Source organism: Anser cygnoides, chromosome Z, assembly GCF_040182565.1.
Source record: "Anser cygnoides isolate HZ-2024a breed goose chromosome Z, Taihu_goose_T2T_genome, whole genome shotgun sequence".
Lineage (NCBI taxonomy): Eukaryota > Metazoa > Chordata > Aves > Anseriformes > Anatidae > Anser > Anser cygnoides.
This window is the reverse complement of record NC_089912.1, coordinates 10,722,357-10,747,709: the sequence shown is the minus strand read 5'-3', so window position 1 is coordinate 10,747,709 and position 25,353 is coordinate 10,722,357. Positions and strand designations below refer to the sequence as shown.

Below are 25,353 nucleotides of genomic sequence, written 5' to 3'. Positions count from 1 at the left end.
AGAAAATTCAGGTATTGCTGAGTGGGTGTACACTGGCTCCTATGCAATGGTCTCCTCTGTGCCCCAGGAGTGCAGTTTGGTAGGCAGACCAGACAAGGGTGGGTATTGTTGTCTATGTGCTGTGTGTGTATGCTTAGACCTTGGTGTCCAGGCAGGGCTGGTTAGATCAAGTGCAACACCACACAAATATCTGCAAGGGGCCAGAGGATGGAGGTGCTGGTGGGTGAATGAGCATTGCTACTGCCAAGAGGGAGGTACTGCTGAGGTCTGGAGTAGGCTGCAGGAGCAGGGATCTTGCCTAGTTCATTGCAAGTTAAGGGAATGTCCTTAAGGACTGTGATTACTACTAGTCTGGGAGACTTATGGACTAGTTTGTCCATAGCTGTCATGTCTTTGAGTATAGACACCCATTTTCACAACCAAGTAGGGATATCAAATTTCTTATCTCTCTGTCTGTGCTGGCATTATCATGCGTGGGTGCCCCACAGCAACTCCAGTGACCAGGAGAAGGCTGAAAGGGTGCTGGGCTGAACCACATGGAGCTGGATGCTGACCTCCTGGGTGTCTGCCCCATGATGTGATGCTTTGACTCTGCTTCCTCTCACAGGGCTTATTGCAGAGCTTGAAAATGTGGTCACTGCCCCAACAGTGCCAACTTCTCTGTTGGGATAATCTAGCTGCTCGTGTTAGCCCAGAAGACATGGTCTCCCTAATCCTGGGTTATCGGACGTGAACCCAAGGCAGCGTTGCGTTCACAGCAGGACCACACCATGAGGCAGCTCACAGAGCATTGGGTCACTTCCTTGGGACTGTCCCTGCCCAAGATCTGGTGGACAAGTATCCCTCAAGTCTCACGCAAATAACTCTGCCATGAAACCTTTAATCCAGGTAAAGTGGGAATGAAATAAAAAAGACATAGGTGCTACCCCCAACAATATTGAATTTTATTAACTTGGACATCAGAGTTCATTACTGGAACTCTTCCTGGGGTGAGTGATCTCTGAATATCACTTGGCCTTGCCAGGGCTTCTCAGTCACATATTGTACAAGGACTTTGGACACCAAGGACATAAAAATAGGGGTGGCTAGCCTATGGTGTAGATGTTAAAACTGGCACACTGGCAGGTTTTTGAGAGGCAACCAGCCAAATTGAAGCAAAGCAGAGCTGGGAGGAAGCACCAGCCTGCCCAGGAAATCACCTGTAATAAGCAGAAATTCCTGACTTGTGCTGAGCAGCAGAGCCCCACAGAGATGGCACTGCCAGCCCTCCAGCTGGCAGCATCCTCAGCTCCTCTGGAGTTCCTGTGCTTCCCCTTCTCTTTGGAAAACAAAAATACTATCTGGGGCATGACTTTGAAAGACTCCTAGACTCTTCAGATAAAGGCTGCTGATTTTCCTGTGAGATATTGTTGAATGCCACATTTTTGTACATATTTTTGCACATTTTTGATGAACTAATTTTGTTCAGCAGTGTGTAGTAGAAAATGCACTTATGGGCCTGAATTCAGAAGCAGACAGGGGAAATTTGATATTTACATCATATGGATTTGACCATATTTAAGAAAAGTTGCAAGATACATATTTTTATATGTAAAAAACAGCACCCAAGCTATTAGAAAGACTTTGGTCAACAAGTTCCATCACTGCTTGTAAGACTCTCTGCTAATAACTAATCTGATTTAGAAAGTTAACAAGTGTGGTTATATCCTTTTGTATTTGATGTTTGCCTAATTTGCTTAAGAATTTGCCACTGATAACATTTTCATTTCTTCTGTCATGATTTTGCAACAGTGTTTTTGGATATTGACATAACACGTACTTTATGACCTGCCCCAGGGATCACATTAAAGCTCTTTGTGCTAATAAATGCACAAATATATCTGAGTATCTTAGAAAGCTGTTCACTAATGAAACACATTGCCATGGGAGAAATGAATAACAGAACCTTGCTTATCTGCTGGTATGCATAATGTTGGTTCTCTGAAGGAAAACCTAGATGTTCGGCTTGTCCAAGTAGCTGAAAATTGAACTAATGTTGATTTCTAAAATGTCTTTATTTAAGCAGAGCTTATTTACTACAAAATAGGCTCTATTAATACAGTACAAAACTATCTGACAATAGGGTTGAAACTGAAAGCAGTAGTTGAAGATGACAGCCTGTATTCATGGCTACAAGTCCTCTGTACAAGCTTTAATTACAGTGTAACATGATGCAGTGCTTCATGACAAAAAGATCCCAATGTGCATTGGAAAGAATCTGGCTTCTGCTTGTTATGTGTTGTAAATACTGAGATTCAGAGGCTATTTTTCTTTGTTTGTTTGTTTGTTTGTCAGTTTAATCTCAATAGTCTTTAAATTTGTATTAAGATGGATGCTTGTAGTCTTCCCTTGAGTACATGTGCTAGTGCCTTCTCATTAAGCTATTGATCACACAAGACACTCTTACCAAGGAATACCTGAACAAGGCTTGTGGGTCATCCAAGAATGAAAGAAATGATTGTTCTCTGGGTGTTGACAAAATGGCATAAAACACACAGCGAAGAACTTGCTTTTCGGACAGATCAGGGCAAACACTGGTGGAAGGGAAGCTTTTGGAATGGTTTGCAACAGGTCCTCTGAACAAAATTACATATCCTCTAGTGGTATACACTGTCTTAGCTGCAGAAACTCCTTTGCTGTGCTTATTAACCCATTCTTCAAGACAGTCACCTTTTATTCTCAGTCCCTGGCACATCTCTTAAGTAGCCACCAGCTAGTTGGTGTTGAGATAGGGAATAGATTGTTTAGAAAAGAAGGATCTTGAAAATAAGAAACACATGCAGCTTTTAACAATCACATTGTCACATTTAGGACACATAAGCAATGTGGAAAATAGGTGTTAGAAAGCTCTCTCTATGGCTCCAAGCACAAAATAGGTCATCATAATTCTCCCCAGCCTTTTCCCCGAGAAGAAAGAATGGCATACAAAGCAGTATCAAATGACTTAAAGGTTTGAAGCATGAATGGAGACTTGTGAGTACCTGTATGTCTTGATGGGAATTGCTTGGGTACAATGGGGGAGGTAAAACCTTGGCTGAGATACCATGTATTTGTATCAGCAGAGATGGAAGGAACTGAATGTTTCCATGAAAAAAAAAAAAAGACACCTTTCCTATGCTACTTGTATGTAGCTCAAATATATATTTTCTTGCTAGTACTCTTTGCTCTTCAGAAAACCTTGACTTATTTACAACATACAAATCAAATGGCATTTCCTAGCATTTAAATGATATCTTGACTCCAGACCAATTAAGGCAACATAACAAAAAAGAGTTCATGGCTACTGGATTGGTATCATAATACTTTGCTCCTTGAGACTTACCAGCTACTCTGCTTGCTCCGTCCCGCCCAGGAACTGGCTCTGCTGTTCGTGAATAGAGGGTTGGGAGTTCAGGGATCTGGGAGTAAATGTAATTTACTGCATCTGGTGTCAGAGAACAGGAAACAGTTAGATTTGTGCTACGAGCCCCAGTGGCTTCATTGCTTAGACAGCAGAGCGTTAAGTTGTCAGCCCTGACAATAGTCGCTGGAGCTTTGTACTAGATAATTGGATCAAAGCAAACAAAGTGCAAAGTCACTGTCATGTGATTGGTGTTCAATAGACTAGCTGAGGTAGGAGGGAATGGGTCCAGATGACTCAAACCTTGTGTCAGTTGAACACATAAAATTATTTGTCAGGAGGTTCTGGATTTATCAAGTCTGTGACCTTTAAATGTGGGAAATGTTGGGGGATAGAGGGAGAAGACAAGGAATAAACCTAGCGTGATACCTAGAATAAATGACATTTCAAATAGACTTATAAAAGCCTAAAAATGCTAGCTTTGGCTGAGAGGGATGAAAGGCCAGCTCTGTTTGTTTCCCATATTATGGAACTGACATTTGGCTTTTTGTTGTTAAAGCTAAAATACAGGTAATAATGAAATCAAATATAGATACTGCCTATAGCATAGGGTGCCTGTTGTGAACTTGAGTAGTTATTAAGTTCCTGCCAGTTCTTTAGTGCAGCTGTTCATTAACAGAGCTCAAACTAGTATAGAATTAGCTTAAAGGTCTGACTTGCTTATGGTTGTTTAGCACAAGCTAAATATGTTCTTTAGGAAAGCCATTGAAGAAGTTTTATAAATATTTACTGGCAGATGTTTTATGGCTGGTATAAATATAACTTGATGGTACATATCATTCCATTAAGACTCAGTGGCTACATTAAAAGAGGAGCTCAGAGGAGAGATGTGCAAATAACTGACCAAGAAACAGAGAAAAAAGAAAAAAAAAATCACATTGTTTCCTATCAACAAGAAATGTTTTCAGTTTTGTATGGAAAAGGTGAAATTTCTGTTCAAACATAATGTCCTATCCTGTCTAAAAGAGAATGCTTGTTTTCCTCCAAGGCTACTTTGCAGGTACATTTTAGAATAAAGCTGTCAAACTCTTGATATGACCTGGTCCATGTGGAAGGGTAGGAGGCAGAATCTGCTCTCCTCAGTGTCCCTTGTTGCTCTAAGCAGGTGAGATAATGGAGATCAGTGCAGCCTGAGAGAGTGAAATGGTGAAGGGAGAGAGAAAACAAATTGCCATGTTGGTCGCTGCTTTACTGCATCTGGTAAAGGGAGACGCTCTTGTGATGCTCCCAGTGGGCTAACATTCATCCCAGAAAACAAACGCAAAAAACACTAAAACAAAAACAAAACAAAAACAAACACTGCACCTGGATACACTCTTAGCAAAGGCAGGATGTGTCACCTCTAATCCCCAAACCTGCTCTTTTGACAGGAAAATTGAGCCTGCTACTAGAAAAATGGTTTTACTGCCCTAAGAGCCTGCAGTGGCCATTGATGTGCCATGGTGTGGTAGGCTGGTAATCACAGTCCTGCAGAAGACACTCCACTGCTGGAGCTGGAGTTCATGTGAAGAAAGCCCGTGAAGAAAGCCCCTCATAGGAAGACTCCTCTCCCTCCCTCTGTGTACTTTCTGCATCAGAGGAGAATGACAGAGAGGCACAGTGTAAATGCATTCAGGAAAGCTAGGAAGTTATTGTAAAAGTTCAACTTCTAACAGATGAATTTCAAAAACCTCAGCCAGGGAAATATTGTTTTATTTCATACTTCACTGGGCAAATGGCAGTCCTGGCAAATGAGCTTTTATATTTTTAATGCATAGTGTTTCCTCAAAGTTTTTTATTTTTAGCATCAGAGCCTGCGAGAAATAATTGTTTAGGACACAGCTGACTGAGCAGTGGTCAATAACAGCTGCTTTCTTTTGCAGGATTTCTTGCCTCTGATGAGAAATCGGTACAATGCTCGTTGTTGTTATTCTGGGAAATATCACCAGCAAATGAGCAGGCCATTATTGAAAACTGAAGTAATTTCTCAGAAGTAAGAAGTGGGAACTGTTTCTGGGCCAGAATAAGAAGGCACTTTGTATTCTGGAAATGGCAGAAATTTAGTAATTATTCATCCAGTCGAGTGTGCTGCTGGAACAGTACTTTCAGCACATAGTCATCCAGTGACTTGAGAGACAGACCTGTCTGTCCACACGTGGGTGTAATCAATACAGACATGTGCTGCTTCACTAATCAGCCTGACTGCTTTTGCTAACTGTGGGCATACGTAGGCACAGCCAGGGTGCTGTTCTCATCCCAGGGCAATGCAGCAGGCAAAATTCATTGCAAGTGTATGTTCCTCTGCAGTGCCTGTGCAAGGAAGTGAGCTGACCACCTTGTCATTAGCATTGCCAAAGTCCATCGGTAAGCCAGGTCAGTTTTGCAGCTTGGTGGCGAGATCCTTACTCTGATGCTCTTCATGCCTGTGGATCTTAGTATGGGTTTTGTTTTGATTTGTTTTGTTTTGTTTTGCCTCCTGTGTCAGGAGACAATGCCCATGCTAGTGTCAGCTGCCGCCAACGTTGACTCAGTTTAGAAACTTTTCTGGATGTTACTTAGAACAACAACAAAAAAAAAAAGTTGCTTGAGGGATCCTGAAAATCTCTAATTACTGGGCAGAGTAAGGAATTCTGTGGTGGGGGTGAGGGTGGTGGGATTCTCACTTACTTTCTTCTGAAGCACATGGTGGTGCCACATGTCAAAGACAGGATGTTTGACTAGGAGGTGGGGCTTGAATCATTCTGTCAGTTCCTATTTCCCCCTCACCCCCACAACCCCAGATGAAAAGAACATGCTCGTCTCCCTTTATCTCACTGGCAACAAGGTCTGTTTCATTTAGCACCTCTAAAAGCAATAATAAGAGAGCAATTTTACAAGGAGCGACTGAGACACAATTAACATTTTGTTCGCATGGGGAGTAAGACAGAACATAAATCAAAGCTTTTGAACTGACTCCATTCAATACCTTCATTTCAACCTTTGATGAGTTATTAATATATAAGAATGCCATAAAACATATCCTGTGGCTTTTTGTACTACTTAAAACAAACTGCATTTTAGGATTATGGCACTTCTCCATATGATCAGACAAACAAAGTGCTTGGGAACACTTACGGGGCCCTATAATCCTTCAAGGGTGCTTACACAAAACCAAAGCTTCAGAACTGCTCAGAACAGCTCTCACACAGAGGCTCATGACCAGATGCCAGACGAGCTCATTTTCCAAGGGCTCGATTATCTTTAAAATGTCTGACTACCACTAAAACGAGTGCCTAAGGTCTTCTGCACATACCGGCCCCCAGGGCAGGGCTGCTCCCCCTGTGAAGCCATCTGGGGCTGCCGGGGGTTATGTCAGAGGGAACAGAGACTGCAACGTCCCCACCACATTTGTAAGACCGGGAGCACAGGGCTAAGCAGGCAGTTTTGCTAAGAGCTGTGTGGCCCGGCTCTGAATGTAGCTGGGTGGCCAGTGCTGCCGTAGCTGTGGCAGCCATGCATTCTAACAGATGCAGGTCTGATTAAAAAGTTGCTTATCTTTTGGGTTTTAGACTCAGAAGCACGGAATCATAGAATATCCTGAATTGGAAGGGGCCCGTAGTTATCATCGAGTCCAACTCCTGCTTAAAACTGTACAACTGAAAAACAGTCACTGAACAGGTTTTGTAAGACACGTGGAAAGCACCCTACAAAAATCTGCTTTCTGATCCTCTGAGGACGTGCTCCACTGCTTTGCTGTTGGGCAGCACTGCTGATCCAGATCGGAGCAGAGGAAACCAGACGAGCCTCTAAGCAAGGCGCTGTGAACTACACCATCCAGGTCAGGTTTCCAGAGCCACATCTTTGCCAAATATATGCTAACACACACTGGATGCAAACCGAGGTTTGTGCAGTCTGTACTTACTGCAGTTGTGGCTTCTGTGTGTTGGCTGAAGTGGCAGCATGCAGTTTGCATACAGCCGGCTGAAAGTTGCAGGGGATGAACTTACCCAAGGGTAAGTACAGCAGCCAAGGGAGCCACATCAGATCTTAACGGGGCTTTTATTTTATATGCACATTGAGCCACAAACACACACACATGTGGAGTAAGAGCTGCTTTATTTCACGTGGTTATCTATGAAGGCAAAATGAGTTCATACCCTGGAAAATGTGGGATTTGTGTTTAGTGTGCCTGGGTGATCTCAAGCTCAGAAATGTTCTTTGCCTAACACAGCCATTTCCTGGGAACGGTGGGAAGGACACCGAGAGCCACTTGGCTGGTCACTGGTGCTCACCACAACTTCTCCCCCTTCCTCATTGCCTTCACCTCGACCCTTTGGGCTCTGAGCTCTCTGTAGTTGAAACACCATCACCACCTTATATATGGCACAAAAGCATGCACAGGGATGCAGTGGTGAGGCAAACCACTTTCTGCACCATCACCATGTTTAGAATAAAGGGACAGATGGACCACAGCAAACTAATGTGAGATTTATGGACTCAAAGTCTCTCAGGATACAGCAGTAATTCATGTATGTGTAGGTTCGTGTACGTATTTTACTCAGCTTTCCTGTACTATGAAATGACTCCTCCCATTTTCCCTTGCAGCATGTGTTATACAGATGTTTGACAGACAGATGACAGGTCTGCTACAGCAAAGCAAGCCCTACATATTTCTGAAAGGAGGAAAACTCTACGTTATCAAACTGCTCACAGCTAGCAATGTACGTGTGCACTTCTTACTGTGATCAGCTACCCTCACAGACTGTTGTTGGACAGCAGAAAACAGAGGACCAGCTCTGTTTTTTCCACATGGAGATGCATGGCCACGTCATGCCTAGAGTGGGAGGCAGGCCTGGGTCAACAGGATGGCCTGCAGCCTCGATCTTCTTTAGAGCATCGGAGTACAGTCTGCTTCTTCATAAAACCGTCTAGAGGATGACCCAGGCCCACCTCAGCCCAGCAGGACTGATTGTCAAGAGGAAGGGATAAGATGTAAACAGAGGGGCTTGAAGAGAAGAGGTACTGGTTTAACTTATCTCTATCCCCTGCTCCCTCTGCTTACACATTGATGCTGCCAGCAGTCTGTTGCCTTAGACATTATTTTGCAGTTTTCTGTTAGCCTTGCAGAAATCAAAAACTGTCCTTCTGGCTCAGTCTGTGAGGGTGAGATCTGCTGAAATCAGGCAAAATCTGGGGTGTAGTGAGGTTCCTCTTGAGCCCAATGAAGTACTACAAGTAGGTATGCTACGGGAAGAGTCCCTAGGGGAAACTACTGCTTCACATGTGCTAACTGGGTTTTCCCTTGGTTCCTGTTTTATCATAACCCACATGAAGAGACAGTCTGTGTCTTGCAGGAGTCACAAAGGTTCCTGTCAACTTTAAGTGCTTATTCCTGTAGGCACTGATTCTTTTTTGGAAACTTATCAATGACAGTGAAACTCTGCACAGGCACAAGATATTTGCCATTCTGGAACTTTATTTGCTTTTTGATAGCCAACTTCAAATGCTTCGGGAAGGAGGAAACATAAATTCTTACAAAGGAATATCCTATCTGGGACTTCTGTGTTTTTTGGCAACTGGAGTTAGCCTAAACCTTGAATTATATTATTAATAGAAGTGAAAATTTCTGAACTGGATCTTTGAGCTAAAAAGAAAACCTTCTTACTAGATAATATTAATACCCCCCAAAAGAAACTCCTCTAAACAGATCTGGATCAGCTCATACACTGTATGTTAACCTTCAGCTGTGTCCTATATGTTAGGATCATCCTACATATTCCCTGTCTATGCTTAAACTACAGGTGGACATGGCTTTGTCAGTAGCTGGAGGAGCTAGTCGCGGCCTCAGCATTTCACATCTTGTCAGTTCAAAGATAGGTCCTGAGAATGAGTGTCTAGAGTACTGATTTATCTGCAGGTGGAGCAGCATGCTGTCCTTCCTGAGTCCTAAGGGTCCTGGAGATGCACTGCAAGGGTTTATCTAGCTCTTGGTCAACAAGCCACATTTATGCTCTCCCAGACACCTACATTTATATCTTAGTATTTAGACTGATCACACATAGTGTCACACTGAGTTCATAAACCAGAAATTACTACATCCTCATCCACCTAAGCAAGGATTTCCTTCTGTGACATCATCACACAGAAAATATCATTCATTAGTGAAATAATCTAATTTTAATCAAAAGCAAGTTGTTCCTGCAAATGAGGAATATTCCACATTGTATTTAACAGTTTATGAACAGTATGAGCACATGGAGGGGAGAGGATTTATCATGAGTAGGTGAAAAGGAAAGTTGTATGATGCCTATTTCAAGTCATACATGACTTTCTTTTCCCTTGCATGCACATAAGAATAGCTGGAGCTCTACCAAAGGAATACTGCCCCATAGCAACAGTGATATTTGTGCTTGCACTATAGCAACACCACAGGACAAGGTAATGTCTCTAGCAATAAATCAGAAGCATGCAATGAACAGAGGAATCCCCATTCTGTAAACTTTTGCAAGAAAGCTATGTAACAACTCCTGCTAACCTCAAAACAAAACAGGAGTAAAAAGGCACTTACCACCATCCTGGTGTGCAAAAGTCTGTGAAGAGAGAAAGAAAAAAAAAAGGAAGATCGGTTAAAGCTTTCATATTTTGGGTAAAATTTGCATGAAGTCTTGATTTTTTCTGCTATGACTGCTCATAAGGCTCTTTGTCGTTGTTAAATGGGAACCTAGGGCTGCGGCTCCTCAGGTTTAGATGCAATTAGAGGCCAAAGGAGAAGGACGTGGTGTAACTGAAAGGAGAACATTCACAGTTTTTTGCAGGCAATACCATTCAGAAGTGCCATCTGTGGCACTTTGAGATGACTTCCAGGCATCCTGATTATCTTTTAGTGGTGCCGAAAGCTCACATGGTTTCCCTGTAGATAAGCTGGGGAGATATTGTCTGAAACCCCCATTTTGAAAAGGTTGGAATGGGAAGGGCAAATGCAAATAACCCACCCAAAATAGATCTGACACTTCTATATCTTTTCTGCTCTTGTTCATCCTGGTTTGAGCTGAATACTCTGTAACTGGCCACAACCTTCCTGTAAATGTTAAATTATAACTGCTATTTTGAATCAGTTCTAACAGTCTACCTTGATTTCAATCTATGCCCCAAGTGTCTTTTTTTTTTTTTTTTTTTTTGTAAATACCTTTTGCAAGTTGTCAAAGGATTTCTCAGTCTCCTTTAGCTTCTCCAAAATGATTTGTTCTTTGGCAGATATTTGGGATTCCTCACTTTCTAATTTCTGTATTTCTTGTTCCAGCCTGTGGAAGACATACAAACATGCACATACAAACAAAAACAAAACATGTAAAAACTATTTTGTTGAGCTGTAGTTGCCTAGGTATCAATTAGCATTTCAAATGTTATCAGGAACACCTTTCATACTTGTTATTCACAACTGACTTTCAGAAACATGAAGGTCATGTAAATTGTTTGTAAAATAGATCTATTCAGGACAAAAACAATACATCTCTTATTATGCACTTCTGCAAAAATATGTGCAGATTAACTAAAAATATACCTCACTTAAAAATATACCTTCACCCTGATTCCTGTAACATCTCTTAGATGCACACTTTCATTTTAGAAGCTTCAGTACTGAATATAACCATAAAAATTCAGTAATGATTAGAGGAATGGGTATCTTTTACTGTCACCACACTACAGACAATGGAACTGGAAACAGCTGTTGGAAGCTGGCAGTCAACCAGTTGTATTGGGAGTTATTCTAGAACCTGTACTTTGTCCACTTTCCAAAACAAAACCCATGGGTTGGTGCTTTCTTCTAGGACAGCCAAAAGCCTTGGATATCTATCCATGCTTCATGCTGTTACTGGATGGTACAGAGGACCCTAGGGGTTCACATAATAAAATACATAGGGTGTACAGAAAATAGTTTTATTCTTTTAGGCAGCAAGCATTAAGCACTCTTCTTGATCTTGTCGCTATCTAAGAGCACTCCTTAAGATGTGATTCATTCCGATTTGGCATACACTTTAACTAGAAACATGCGGGGTTAGATTCTCCATTACTTTAACTCAAACCTCCTTTTATTGCCATGATTTATACCTGTAATATGAAGCAATATTGTATTTTTTTTCCCCTTCTATTTTTAGGTATACCACTATCTCTATTTTCTTACTTTTTGCCAAAAATAAAAAGGAAAAAAAGAAAGGATCTGTAAAATTTGAGCTCAGATGAATACTTTCAGTTACCTAAGACTTCAAACAGTTACCTTTTGCCTTGGAAATGAGCTGTAGCTGCTCACAGCTTGTTGGACCATACTTCTGTGAAACATTGTCCAGTATTTGCACAAAGAGAGGCAGCCCTTCCTTATCCACAGCTCCTTGCTCCTGCCTTTCTGCCACCATTTCCCATGTGAATGATCAGGGCACTGATCCAGTCTAAAGTGACATATTTTTGCTCTTCCTCAACCCTGCTTGGCGCAGGGCTTCGTTAATGCTTGTTCAGTCAGAAGGCAGAGGGCAAGGAGAAAGCAACCATGCACAGACAGACAGGGAAGGATTGCTCCTCTCAGGAGCTTGACAGCTTGGGTTGTTTGTGAAATTAATATGTCTAAATATAGATGCAGGGGTCTAACTCTCAGGCACCCACCTGGGAAATTTTTCCATACTTTCTGGTTGTGCAAGGACAAAAGTTGCATGGCACTTGCTGAGAATGCTTTAGATTAGAGGGAAGTCAAAGAGTTGCAGCCTCAAATTGTTGTGGATTGAAAAAAAGGCAGATTTTGCTCTCTTGAAGTATGCCAATAATGAACAACCTCAAATTCCCCATAGTTTGTCAAACTGCCTAGTTTCTTTCTCAAAGGAAACCCCCTAATGTCCAAATAGAAATGACCTAATTTTAGTGATTTTAAAAAGCACTGTTGGAAACTAGAGTTCCAATCCACTTCATGTTTTCTCCAAATTAATACAAAAAGTTTACGAATGCAAAATATTTTGTTCTGCTGAAATGGAACAATTTGATATGGGGTGAATTTTTCAGAGAGAAAGCTTTCAAAAATACCATTTCATCTCAAGTTTTCTTCCCAGAATTTTTATTTTTAATAGCTATTGAAGTGAAAACATTATTTGTCACTGAGGTCAGCCAAGGCCACACTCATACTTAATGAATTTAGAAGTCAACAGAAAGGTGTCTTCTTTTCCTTCCCTGTTCCTGCGAGTGATTAGTACATTCATGTATGTTTATACCTCACTGATAAAGGCACCTGAATTATTCTGTTCTGATGAAGTTACATCGTTAAGCTGGGTGAGTGGGGGTTTATTGGTATGTTTCTTTTCTTCCTAAGTGAATTGCTCAGCAGCATTTCCAGAGTACCTATTGTATAGCCTGGTGCATTTTGCTAGTCATGTGATCAAGGAGGAGACTGGAAAATGGGAGTGTGTAGAAGTCACCACCAACAAAATACATGGGAAGAAAGAGGTTCTATTTCTTTCAAATGAGCTGGACAGTAGTTAATCATTTATGACAATGAAAACACTGAGTATATGTGGAGTAAGGCAACTCATTTGATGTGGATAAGACTGTAAATGCATGTAGACCCCTTGCAACTTGAGGTGATCGTAAACATGTTTATTTTTATTTTTATTATTTTTTTTTGTGCACTGGTTCAAAACTGTGGAAGTTTTGTCATGAATTGTTTGTACTTCCAAGAAAAGTTTGCTTTCAGACATGCACATGCACATATGCTCATGCGCTTGTATATGCACACTTAGCATTTGCTTAGATTTATTATTTCTTACTTTCTAGCTATCTGCTTTTTGTTGTTGTTTTTACTTGTTTGTGTCCCTTTTAACCTTCCCTTCTGGTTTATTTCTTCAAATTCTGCTTCATTCATGTCAGACTACTGTTGTCATTAAAACAAGTTGTGCAAATGAAACATTACATTACCCTATTCTGATGACATTTCTTTCCCCCGACTTTTCTTCCATTCCTTCTAAAAGCAGTAATAACAGCAACTTGCTAAAGAGAGAAGGAATTGAGACGTAGCTGCCAGCATTTAGAGACTTGGGTAGAGCTGATAGGGACACAGATCTCCTATGTGACACTGAGTAAGAATGCATAAAACCACAAACCTTAAGTGCAAATTGCCCTTCTTCCACTGAAATCTGTGCAAGCAGACTGAGAGTCTCCTAGGCCCTGTGTAAAAAAGGTCTAGTACTAGGAAAACTGACAGAGCCAGCTAAAATACTGAATTCCTAGTTGTGGCAGGAAAAATATGGATCATTCAGCAGTGTTCAGCTAGAAAGTACCATGTTACACAGCACAGGGATCATTTACCTAACATTAATATCCACAGGAGGTTGTTTTATTCCTTTCGCTCATTTTTTATACAACTTTCATCCGTAATCTTTAGGTTTAAAGGCTGAGGTAATGTTGCTAGGGTACCAGAGGTAACAGAAATACCCAGGAGCACAGTTTCCATGTTGTATATATTCATTAGTAAACTACCTAGGCATCATGGACCTCACTGGAAAATATTTCTTTAGTAGGCACCTAGAGTCTTCACTATCTCCTTTAGGCTGCCTATTTGCATAGGAGCCAGCAATGCAAAAATTAAAATCGTAATACAAACTGAAAGTTGGTTTGCACCCTTTATTTTTTTTTTTTAGTTAAATATCATACCACTAAAATTGCCAAGGGACAATGAGAAATGCCTGCTGTTTTAGTAACAACAGACACATGCAAATTTGGCCTGAGAAACAAAAGCACTAATATCACATCAGTTTTGGGCAGCATGCCATATAATGTTCTAAACAGCAATAAATCCATCAGAGTACACATTTGCACGCACATACATATACAAAGTCCTTACATTCTTCCTGTGTAAGCTTGCTAAATATTCAATAATGTCCCTTTCTTCAAGCCCAGTTTAAAAAGGATGTGTTTTAATTGTCATTTGACACCTGGTAAGGAAACCCTGTAATTCCCTTCTTCCTGGCTTCTTAGCAGATTTCAGGCTATAGTTTGAAAGACAGCCATAACAATTAAGCTACCAAATAAACAACTACAGCATCAGGAGTGCTGTAGAGAATAAATATGAAAGAAAATGGAGCTCGAGACGGAATAGAAGTGGTGTAAAATGAGCCATTAGTATTGCTGTTTCTTGGTCCGAGTAGTTTTCTGATTACTCGGATCTGCTCAAATGTTGCCAAAAGGAGAAAAAATGGTTGTGTAGCTGTGAGTTGGTTTGTCATGGGTAGTTCTTCACAGTAGATGTACACAGGACCCTATTTCTCCAGATACCACGGGAAGAAAGAGGGGAGATTTTGTCACTCAGAAACCTAAATGTACCTGGCCTCTGGGCCGTCTGAGTTATGAAAACAATGTAGTATCCCATGTGTTCCTTGGACTCTGCACCAAGAATAATGGTCATTAAACCCAGTAGAACTGCCTGGCCTTGTTTACGGCAATGTCCCACTATGAAATGGAAGAAATTCTGAGCAGAACCATTCAATACCGCAGGGGAGGAGGGTGCACACCTGTCAAAGTCTGGTCTGTGCCTGGTGGGATTTCAGCTGGTGTCAGCAGGGTGCGCAGTCACATTTCTGAGAGAAGAGGGGAAAGATGCGAGTGAACTTTCCTGCAGAGACACTGTGATCAGGGACCAAACTTGCTCTTGGTGAGCACAGAAAACTGTTTAATTCAGGTGACAAATGAGGGCATTGAGCAGGGAGAGCTAAGTGGTAAAGAGGGAGGAGAGGTTTGATACTGTGGTGTACGTACAGGTGCATTTATGTTTGCACTCAGTATCCAGCAAACATTATGGGCTCAGCTTGGTGCTTCAGTCTGAAGGGAGTGAATGGATTGTCTCTAGGTGAAGGATTTCATCTGTTTCCTATGCTAAGATGTTGAAACCCATGGATTTGGGCTCCTCTCTGATGAAAGGCAGAGTCTGTTGCAGTACAAGGTGCCTTGGGAGGGACCCGGAGCAGTATCCTCAGGGCACTCAGACAGCTGTATGGATCCACAGTCCTCGCAACAAGAACACACAGACCTCAAGTAAGCAGCACCATGCCTGAGGACAACATAGCCTCCTCTGTCCAGATCATCAGCTCTGGCACAAACATGCTCTCTGGAAATAACTGCATTTGGGAGAAATGCTGTTTCCCAGCAGTGTTTTTTTGTTTTGTTTTGTTTTGTTTTTTCGGGGTGGGATGGTACCAGCATTATAAGCGGGGAGAACAGTGTCAGGTTTAAAGACCAGTTCTTTAGCCCCTACTAGCTCTGCGTGATGGGTTGCACCCCACAACCTGAGAAATACTCATGCCATTTCTGTAGTGAAGAAAGAGGCATAATAGAAATGATGTCTGTGGCATACACACTGATGTGTCAGTGGAAAAAAGAACATTAATCAGCATGAATAAGGAAAATATACAAGTATTCAGAACTTATGAGGAAAACAGGAAAGACTTAATCAGAGTAAACACTCAAAGGGAAAAGGTAACGGATGCGTATGTAGAGTGGGGGATGGCTCAGCTGCAAAGTGTGTATTTTGCTTTTGCTTGACTGACCACCCAAATCAACCTGGTATAAAAGGCACAAAAAATTCATGGGTCTGTAATTAGTGCCGCGTCTCTCAGAGCTGAAAATCTGAGGTGTTACACGTGGTATTAAAATGACAGATTCGCAAGCAGTGAACTGCAACATACCCCTCTGATGCTTACTATACAGAAAGTTGAACACCAAGTTCAGGGAGACTTGGGCCTGCCAATAGGGATGAATCTGATCTCTGCTCAGACTCAGTATGCATCTAGCCCTCATGAAGCTTTTGACCACAGAGCAAAAACAGAAAGTGTGGAAGTCTTTCTTCTTTTGTGGGCAACTGAAACTTAACATGCAGGGTCCATCTTTCTGAAAGCACAAAGCCATGTGCCTCTTACTGCAGTGCAAAAGAGTGCTGGCTAAAATGCTCGACCCCACGGGTGTCTTACTCCTACTTCTTAGCCACTATAAGGGATTTTTAGGGCAGCAGGGTAAACTACTCCCATTCAGAATAACCTCAGAAAATTAACTTGCAAGGGAAAGAATGAGAGACTTTGAATCAGGGTGGGGAACAGGTTCCCTCTGCAAGATGTGCAAAGTCTTGCATCTGGGCTCTGTAAACCAACACAAGCAGGGAAGATATGAGGAACTGTACCCTAAATCCCAATCCAGAACCTCTGCCCTTTATGTACTTCCTACACCCATATCAACTGCCAGATGTCAGTAACCTGGCTGTAAACCAAGAAATGGGTCCATTTACGTATATGCCACAGCCATGAACACCACCATTCTGCTGTAGGAGAGTGGGAAATCACTAACTAATACCTGGTTTATTTTCAGCTTTGGCTTCATTTTCTTAGCAAACACTGGCAGTGGTGCTACAACCAGGTGTAACATCTGTGGATGTCTCTGTGTATCTACATGTGGCTAGTGCTGATGGTGAAAAAAAATGCTTGATTTCAGGTCTGCTGCAGGATCTGAAATGGGATTCCAGAGTTGAGCAATTTGGTGCCTCTTAGTTTAGTCTTTCTGCAGAGCTCATCCTTTTTGAACAGCTCACCCTCAAAGAGGAAAGCTGGAAGTGCACATCTTATGATTTCCAAAAGGGTGTTGTTTACAGGGTGCAGCTGATAATCAAGAGCAGCAAACTTAATTAGCATCTTTGAAAAGGCAAAGCCTCCATGACTGGAATGACTGGGAATACATTATCACTAATCGGTACTTATAAATGAGATTCAGGCATGATGCTGAATGAGTTGCTCTGGAAATCTATATGTATCTTCCTGGGTACATAGGAAGGGAAACCGTTCCTTTCACCAGGCAAAAGTTACATCCCAGTGCCAGCTGAAGTCTGCATAATTCCATCTGTTGTTTACCATAGATGTGTACATGAACATGAACAGAAAGCAATCTATGTATTCATATTTTACATCTGCCTGATTTAGGACCAGGTTAGACCCTGCTATGTTAACCAAATCAAGGCCAGCAAGTCAAGTATTGGCCATAGGATTTCTTCAGCTAAACATGATGAGCTGTAAAACCCAACAATCTTTATCCTGAGTTAATAAACTGTTGCCTGTTCTGGATGTAAAATGTTTTGTGGAGAACGTTGATCTGGAATTGCCAAAGTTATATGGCTGAGTCCTTTCCTTCCCAAAGAAACACCAAGTTGGTGTACTAATTTATGTCAGTGGTTTTTAATTTGTCATTTTTGTTTTTTCATTGCCTGTTTTTTCCCTGTTTTAGAAGCATGTTATATCTCATTCCAGTATCACCTTCTCATATGACCTTAATACTCTGCTTCTTGCCCCCATGGTATTTACAGCCCACACCTGTTAGTAGACATTTAGAAATATGAATCTTCCAAGGCCAGGTTCTTCCAGTCTACTTCAAGCAGATGTCTCCAGCCTGCGTGAGGTTACAACCTCAAAGCTACCCAGGCTACACCGCCCTGCCCCAGGAGAGGGCCCGCCACCGGCTGGAAATTGGTGATTCACCGTGTCTCGGATGCTTGCCCTCACAGAGGAGCACCACATTGCTTGACACTCCTTTGGGAAATGGATGTGGAAAAAAAAATTCTTTGGTCTGAACTCAGCTCCCTGGCCAGTCACCAAGGAGGTGAAAGAGCCAGGAGTCTTCTTACTTTCCTCTCACCTGCTTGCACCTGAGCTCTTTGGTCTGAAAGTTCCCATTTGCACTCCTGACCAGGCTCCATAGAGGACCTGGCAGATCTTACCGAGTCCCTTTATCTCCCTGACTGGCTGAGTAAAGACCCTGGTAGCTTAACCCACCCCAGCCTGGTAGCTTAACCCAACCCTCCTCTTGGAGGACCTGTGCTTAGAGCAATTAGCAGCCCAGTCAACTGAAAAAAGGTATTCAGGCTCCTCTCAGTGAAGCATGGTTTTGTGTCATTGCTTCACCATTGCTATTGTTTTCTCTTCTCTCAGCCCTGAGACAGGACAGGCATGTGGTTCCCCTCCACACGAAGCCCTGAATGTGGAGGTATGCACCCAGAGACTAGAAAAGCAACACAGGTGTGGCCAGCTCTGTGAAAAACAGCTTGCTGAGATGTTGCAGCTATGCACATGAAAATTCATTTCAGTTTAGTAACGGATGCCAGCAGCTCAGCTGTACTGTGGGCTGCATTATTTGTAGCTTGGGAGAGGCTCAAGGAATAAAGGGAGAGCAACTGAGGGATGACTTTAGAGCGCCCCTCCTTCCGTAGTGCAGCAGGGCTGGCTGGGTTAGAATGGGTGCACAACCCAAACGCACGCTTGGGCAGCACCCACACCAGCAGCTGCCAAGGAAGGAGGATGTTTGTGTGCCGCTCCTACACATACCAGTGCAGTGGGGATACACATTCAGTTACCTAGCAGCATCGAGAGGGAAGGCAGGGAGCCTAGAAAAGGGCACAGGTTTTACCTCCACCTTGCTCTTTAGTGAAGAGAAGTAAAAAAACATGAAAGTTATTTCCCCTGAAGAGGTTGCAGCCCTCCATGTACAGGCAAGTAAAACATTTTTTTGTCCCCAATTTACAAAGCCAGCTGAGCAGCAAACCTGAATCCTTTGTGTCGCAGCAGAGTGGCCACGAGAACAGCCTTGCAGCCAGCTGGTGCAAGGTGGGCTCTGTAACCTCCAGGTGAAGTGGTTGTCCACAGTAGAAACTTGGGCAAGTGCTGGTTGTTTATTTTCTATCCTTATTAAAAATTACAGCTGCTTCTGGAGGGGCCATGCCAGAAACACAATCAACTTCAGCAAGCTTGGATGCTGCACCAAAAAGCGAAATGCATTGGGCCACCAGGAAGCCTGTACACATGCCTGTGGAGAGATTCCTCCCCTGCTTATTTTAGCACTCCTTATCCCACCTACCCTACAGGGAGATCAGGTACCTGCTGACGCATAGGCTCCAACTTGCTGTCCAAGGGATCACTCTTTTCTTAAATTCAGTGGTGAGGTTTGGTGGTGGCTGCTGGAGGGCTGAGGCACCCTCAACAATTGTTTGGGGTTTAACTGCTTTTCTGACAAGCAGCAACCATACTGGGACAAACTCTCAAAAGCAGAAAGGTCGTTGAGCAATCAGGGAGCTGGAGAAATGCCACAGCCAACAGAGGAATGTTGATGCTAGGGCTGAGCTAGCATCAACAGCCCCAGCACACCGATACTGTTTTCTGCTGATACAGTGCAGGGGAGCAGAGGACAGAAAAACAAGCTCTAAACCAAGCCTGCCCATCTCGTTGTCCATTCCTTTTCTTCCACTTTTTCTCTTTCCTTTCCTTCCTTCCTACCGCTTGCTGCATCCCCTCATTCCTGTGTCCCTGGTGGACCCATCTGTTCACCACTCCAGCTCCACCGGTTATTTCTCCAGTTATAACACCCTAGTTCCTATTAAAACATTATTCCCATGTGCACTGTCTCCTCGTTGTTCTTTCTTTACCTTTCGTCTCACCTTCAAATCAGACAAACACATTCACATTTGACCATTCACTCCTATCTGCTGGCTGGCTCCCTTGTTGCTTTCGCTAAAGGTTATACACCTCAGTAAAGAAAGATTCAGAGCACAGGGGACCATGATTCACAGGGGACCAATACCCTTCCAGCTTCTAGGGTGAAGCCTGATAAAAGTATGCATCCATAAAAGTTACACAAAGGGTAAAATCTAAACACTGTCTGTAACTGATGAGAACAGCCACACTTCAAGGGAGGGAGTCCTTGTGTCCTCAAGTGTAGTAATATGTTATACCCAACTATATCTAAATGTATATATGATATAAAGTGTTTTATAACATGCTATAAAATATAATTTATAAGATATGATGCATAGATGTAACAGCCTAAAAATTATCATTTTCCTTCTGTTGCATTTCTGCTTGCCATAACCACTGGGAAATGATGCACCAGTGCAGCCACTGATGTTGGGAGATGTCTGAAGCAATGGGCACCTTGTCAGTAGAGTGCAGGTTTCAATCTATGTATAGGAGAGCTTTCACCTGAAAAGGCCTGGGCAAAACTTTATGAGTCCACCAGAGTCAAGAGAGTTAATGGATTTTTGAGACACTTGGCATTGTTTCCCCCCCTCTATGCTTCCTTGCGGTGTGCTTGTGGCTGTTTTGCTCAGAGGGCAGCACCGGGGTGCAGCAGGACGATGGATCAGGACCACTGCACGCAGGCGCTCCCTGGGCTGTTCTGGTCTCTGGTTCTGACCACCCAAGGAGAAGCAGCAGGAGCCTGTGTTACTCAGCCCCTTCGTGCAGACGCTCAGCAAAGACATTTTAACAGTGCCATACAAAAACCTGTATGAACGAATGTGTGCAGACTTTCTGAGGAGAAGATAATCTTACACACCTAGCAACTGACCTAACAAAAAGTCATCTCTGTAGCCAACATACATATAGCAGAAGAAAGTATGTGCTACTGTTTTTCCCTGTTGTGAAGCACAATTCCTTTTGAGATGTATTTTTCTTCTTGTGCTCAGTTTATAGTGACAATTCTTTCCATCTGTCTTGAGCCAAAGATTTTATTTAATTTAATTATTTTTTTTTACTCTCAGTGATATAAATATTTTTGATGTAAATATTATTCTTCCTCTGATCTACCTATTACTTAGATTGCCTAGGACAGATGCTAAGACAACGTGTCTGTGGTTACATCAGTATTTGCTTGTCTCTCTGCAGTGCAAGTGCTCACATGGCGCTTAGCAAACTCAGGCTCTTTGTTCTGTTGAAAAATACAGTAATGGCACAGCTGTGAAATAAAAAAATATCATGGACAATTCTAATTTTCCGAGTATGCTGATAAGATGCTGAAGTCCTTTATTGACATGAAGAAATGCACTCAGTTTTCAGTTGCAAGTGCTGTACTTTTGAAGAAATTATTTGAAATTATGCACTGAACTCCACTGTAATATCTCTGCTCCGACTGTTCGCACATGGTGTCTAACTAAACACGAGAACCAACAAACACAGTATTACTTTAATGCCCATTCAAGTTGATGAGAAGATTAATGGAAATTTAAGGTGAGTATATGCTTGTTGTTAATATACATGCTGGATTTATGACAGTCCAAGCCTAACCAGGAGTCCCTGAGGGACCACCTTAAAATGCTCTGATTTGAATATTTGCACTAATATATATACATGCAAGTATATGCAGACTAATTGAAGGACAAGTTTTTCCGGGAACAGGCTGCTCGTTTTTCCTCTTGTGGATATTCCTTGTCACTCCTTGAATTCCTGCACAGGTATGCTCCACGCCAGGCTCCGGAGCTCTCTGGCTCTGCTCAGAGTTACAGCAGCTTGTTCTTCACTGCCCACAAACCAGGCTTTCACTCCCATCCCGTACAGGATGTTTTGAACCCCTCCCTATCCCCATCATGTCTGGCTCTTAGCAATTTAGGAGCAAATGGCTCTTTCGTATGGCTATTGATTATCTCTGAAACGCTGCAATAGCTGTTTATTGGAAGAGCAATATTGTCAAAGAAGCAAGCATGGGCTAGAGCTGCTTTATCCCTGCTGTAGCCTCCAGAAAATCACTTTGCCTGCCTGTTTCACTGTCTTGATCCAATACATTTTGCCAATCCTATATGGTCCAATCATTCTTCAGACCATGTTTCTCCCAGGCAAATATGTTAGCTATTATTATTAATTCCAGATAATTGTGTACATGTGAGGTTTCTAGGATCTTGGTTTGACTTGAGTCATATAGGTTTCTAATGACTGCATGGGCTTTTTAGCGGATTTCTGGTGCAAACAAATAAATATCTATTCACTTTCTTTATGAATATTCTGCAGTGGTTGCCTAAATCATGCTGTTGCAAGGAGGATGGTGCCTTTAAATCTATTTATTGGTTTAAGAAGTGCTGCCCTGCACCCAGCACTCTGACCTAAATCACCCTGTGTGATTGATGGAATATAGTCAAGGAATAGGTGTCTGAGAATAACGCAGAAAATGAAAATGAGCTCCAGAGAATTTAGGCTGCTACACAGAAAATGTGCAAACCCATCCAGAGGTATTATAATTGGTGTGATGACACCTTCCCTCTATCTTGGCCATCATATGGCTGTTAAAACCCAACTACTTTACTATGACGGAGAGCTGCAGCTTACAGAGTTCACATCTGCCTTGCTCTGACCTTTTGTACTCAACCTTTCCTTGCCTTTTGTGTTGGACTTTAGTCATGGACTGCCTGAACCTGTAAACACTTTCCGCAGCCCCCGACAAAGGGAGCTAGGTGGGTATGTGCGGCTGTAAATCAGCGTGCCTTAGCCACTGAGCTTTACTAGGTCCCTTTAAAAATTCCCCATATTATGTGCCCCTCGCAGATACACAAATGCATTCCCCTGCGTGTCTGCCAAGAGCAGAACAGGGACAGAAGCGACGCGGTGGGGCAGGAAGGGAACACCCAGTAGGAGCTGTTGCTTGTTTTGTTTGCTTCTTGTCGCAAACAGTTCCTTGGACTTGAGCGCTGCAAATCTATCCTCTGCTGTCATTCACTTGCAGGAACTCACAGTCCATTTTTCTAGGGTGAAGGCTGGTGCGAGGCGAAGACTGTGTCCTCTGGGAATGGATAGCCCGTCATGCACCACCAGCAACGAGCAAGGCACCAGGCTGCTGCTGCCCTGACCTGCTTCGTGGGTCTGAGCTACACTACAGCTCTCACTGATTTTTTTATTTATTTATTTGTTTTGTTTTGTTTGTTTTGTTTTGTTTTGCTTATTTATTTGTGCTTGGTGGCAAACATCCCTGCACTACCAGAAAGCCTTGGAACAAACATAACCTCAACGGGGAGAGATTTCGCCCTGGTGGGACAACCCCAAGGTTATCCAAAGTGCTCCTGTGGAGGCAAATCAAGCCAATCAGGAAGCCCCTAGAACCGCGGACTGTGTTCGGCTTGTTGTTTCCACCCTCAGACATTTCCTGCTATTGTTCTCGTCATTTTCTCTGAGTGTCTGTGGGGCCATTGGGTGGTGCTGCTACTGCCGGTAAGGGATTTAGGGAGACCTCCTGTCCTTGTGGGCACACGAGGAGCTTGGTGCTGTTCCTCTCACAAACTCCTAGCATGAATTTCCGGCATACAAGTGCAAGGAAGGTGGGACCGAGGTGATAACTGGATCTTGGTTAGCAAAGCAAAGTGCTTTTCCCACTGGCTGTGCTCAGGAACAGGCAAGAATGAAATCGTGTCAAAACAATGAATGAGTTTTGGCTGGAGAAGTTGCTTACCACCCCAGGAGAAGCAGAGGGTGGGTGGGTGGCAGGAGCAGCAAGTCTGGGATTTACTGAGAGCAGCAGAAAGCTGAGGAAATTTGGGATGTGTTTTGGAAATGGACTGCCTTAGTTTTAACTGTCATCTAGAGCCTGATTTTCTCTTCTCAGGAATACAGGAGGTTATCTGCAATGGCCCTATTCCATTCCAATGCCCATATCTTACTGTCTTGCTTTCATCAGAGGCATCTCACAAGCTTTTCCTGCAGTGGGAGGGATGGAGAAGAGCAGGGTGCTGCACATCCTGTGCTCTGGTGTCGGCTGGAGGTCACACCAAACCAGCTCCTACACCCCGACCTGAGGGTATTTGGTCCTTTCGTTTTCATACACAGTACCAGAATTCCCCATGCTGAGGAGAAACTATGAGATGAAATTCTTGTGCGGAAAACATTTAAAAAGTCTGCAGAGAGATACTTCCTTGGAAGTGTTGTATCATTTCTGAGCTGCATGAGCAAGAAGAGCCAGCTACACAGCTGTAGGAATGAAGAAATGAGTGGGGAAAGGAGATCTGAAATCGATCAGGACTTACTTTTCTAGCCCTTTGTTCCACATTACCCAGCATCAGCCACACCTGAGTCATTGCTGTCTGATCACTCTTGGTGCTGCAGTGCGAATAAAAAAGGACAGTGAGCCTAACAACATGGCCATGTCCTCCTTTTCATTTTCCACCATGGATCATAAGTCCCCCCTGCTGCCTCATGGAAAGTTGGAACTGAGCTTGATTTTAATTGTGGGAAGCTGAAAAGTTTGTCTTCACTTTGCACTGAATGTTTGTGGTAAGAGTCAGCTGACAGCTTCCTGCCTGCGTGGGTCTTAGCCGGGTGAAATTCTTGACCTCTGGACTTCCCAAGAGCCATACAAGTTCCAAGTCAGGATAAAGCAGACATCTGGGCTGAGTCAGTTCAGGGAGAGAAAAACAGCCAGTACAACACCTGCAGCCCAGGGTGAGTTAGGAAAGGGATTACCTTCCTTTTCAGAAGAACCTCTGAAATTACGCCAGGGTCTACATTTTGATGGTTGGCCCATGGGTGTTTATAGGGCTTAGCAGAAAGATGGCACAGGACTGCACTTCTGAGAGCAAATATCATAGAAGACACCTCAAAATATCTAGCAGTGAGGGTAACTCCTACTTTCTAATAAATTTCTTTGTTTAAAATAAATTTTGTCTGCAACAACCTGAGGAAACCAAGCATAGCCTGATGGGTTCCTGTCTACGATCCCAGAAGATCCTTGTGACCTCAAGGGGCTGGTTCACTTTGTCATGTTTTAGTGGATCCCATGACTACATAAAACACCCTCCCAGTGGTTTCACCTGTGGGAACAACTGCAATGCCAGAAACAGCGGTGTTGAGTGACTGAGTGGGAAGAGGAACAGGTCTGTAACACACCTCTAGAAATTCCTGCTACATAACTAGGGAAAAGAGATTAAAATTTTGTAGGTCTTTCCAAAAGCCTTAACAATTCACTGCAGGTTTTTTTTTAGTCTAATAGTGATCTTAAGGATACTGGCCTGAAGAAAATCTCAGCTGAGTCTCAGCAAACCTGTGAGTATTCTTAGTTTTACCCACCACATTCATTTCCTCTTCTCCTTTCTGTGCCCGCTATGTTTTTACATTGGCATTTGAACAATGCATTCACGAAAAACAAGTTCT

General features: G+C 42.8%; 1 protein-coding gene across 7 annotated transcripts in view; it reads right to left on the bottom strand.

The window, feature by feature from the left end:
• Positions 1–25,353, bottom strand: part of PALM2AKAP2 (PALM2 and AKAP2 fusion) — a 257,309-nt gene that overhangs the window by 140,295 nt on the left and 91,661 nt on the right. For 4 of the 7 annotated variants that reach the window (XM_013192283.3, XM_048051418.2, XM_048051419.2 and 1 more), the window contains exons 4-6: positions 10,584–10,698; positions 9,966–9,987; positions 3,362–3,463 (exon numbers count right to left, since the gene is read on the bottom strand). In XM_013192283.3, the coding sequence (XP_013047737.2) occupies positions 3,362–3,463; positions 9,966–9,987; positions 10,584–10,698 (239 nt within the window). The remainder of the gene's footprint in view (positions 1–3,361; positions 3,464–9,965; positions 9,988–10,583; positions 10,699–25,353) is intronic. The other 3 variants (XM_066988190.1, XM_048051421.2, XM_048051422.2) reach the window with 1 other exon arrangement.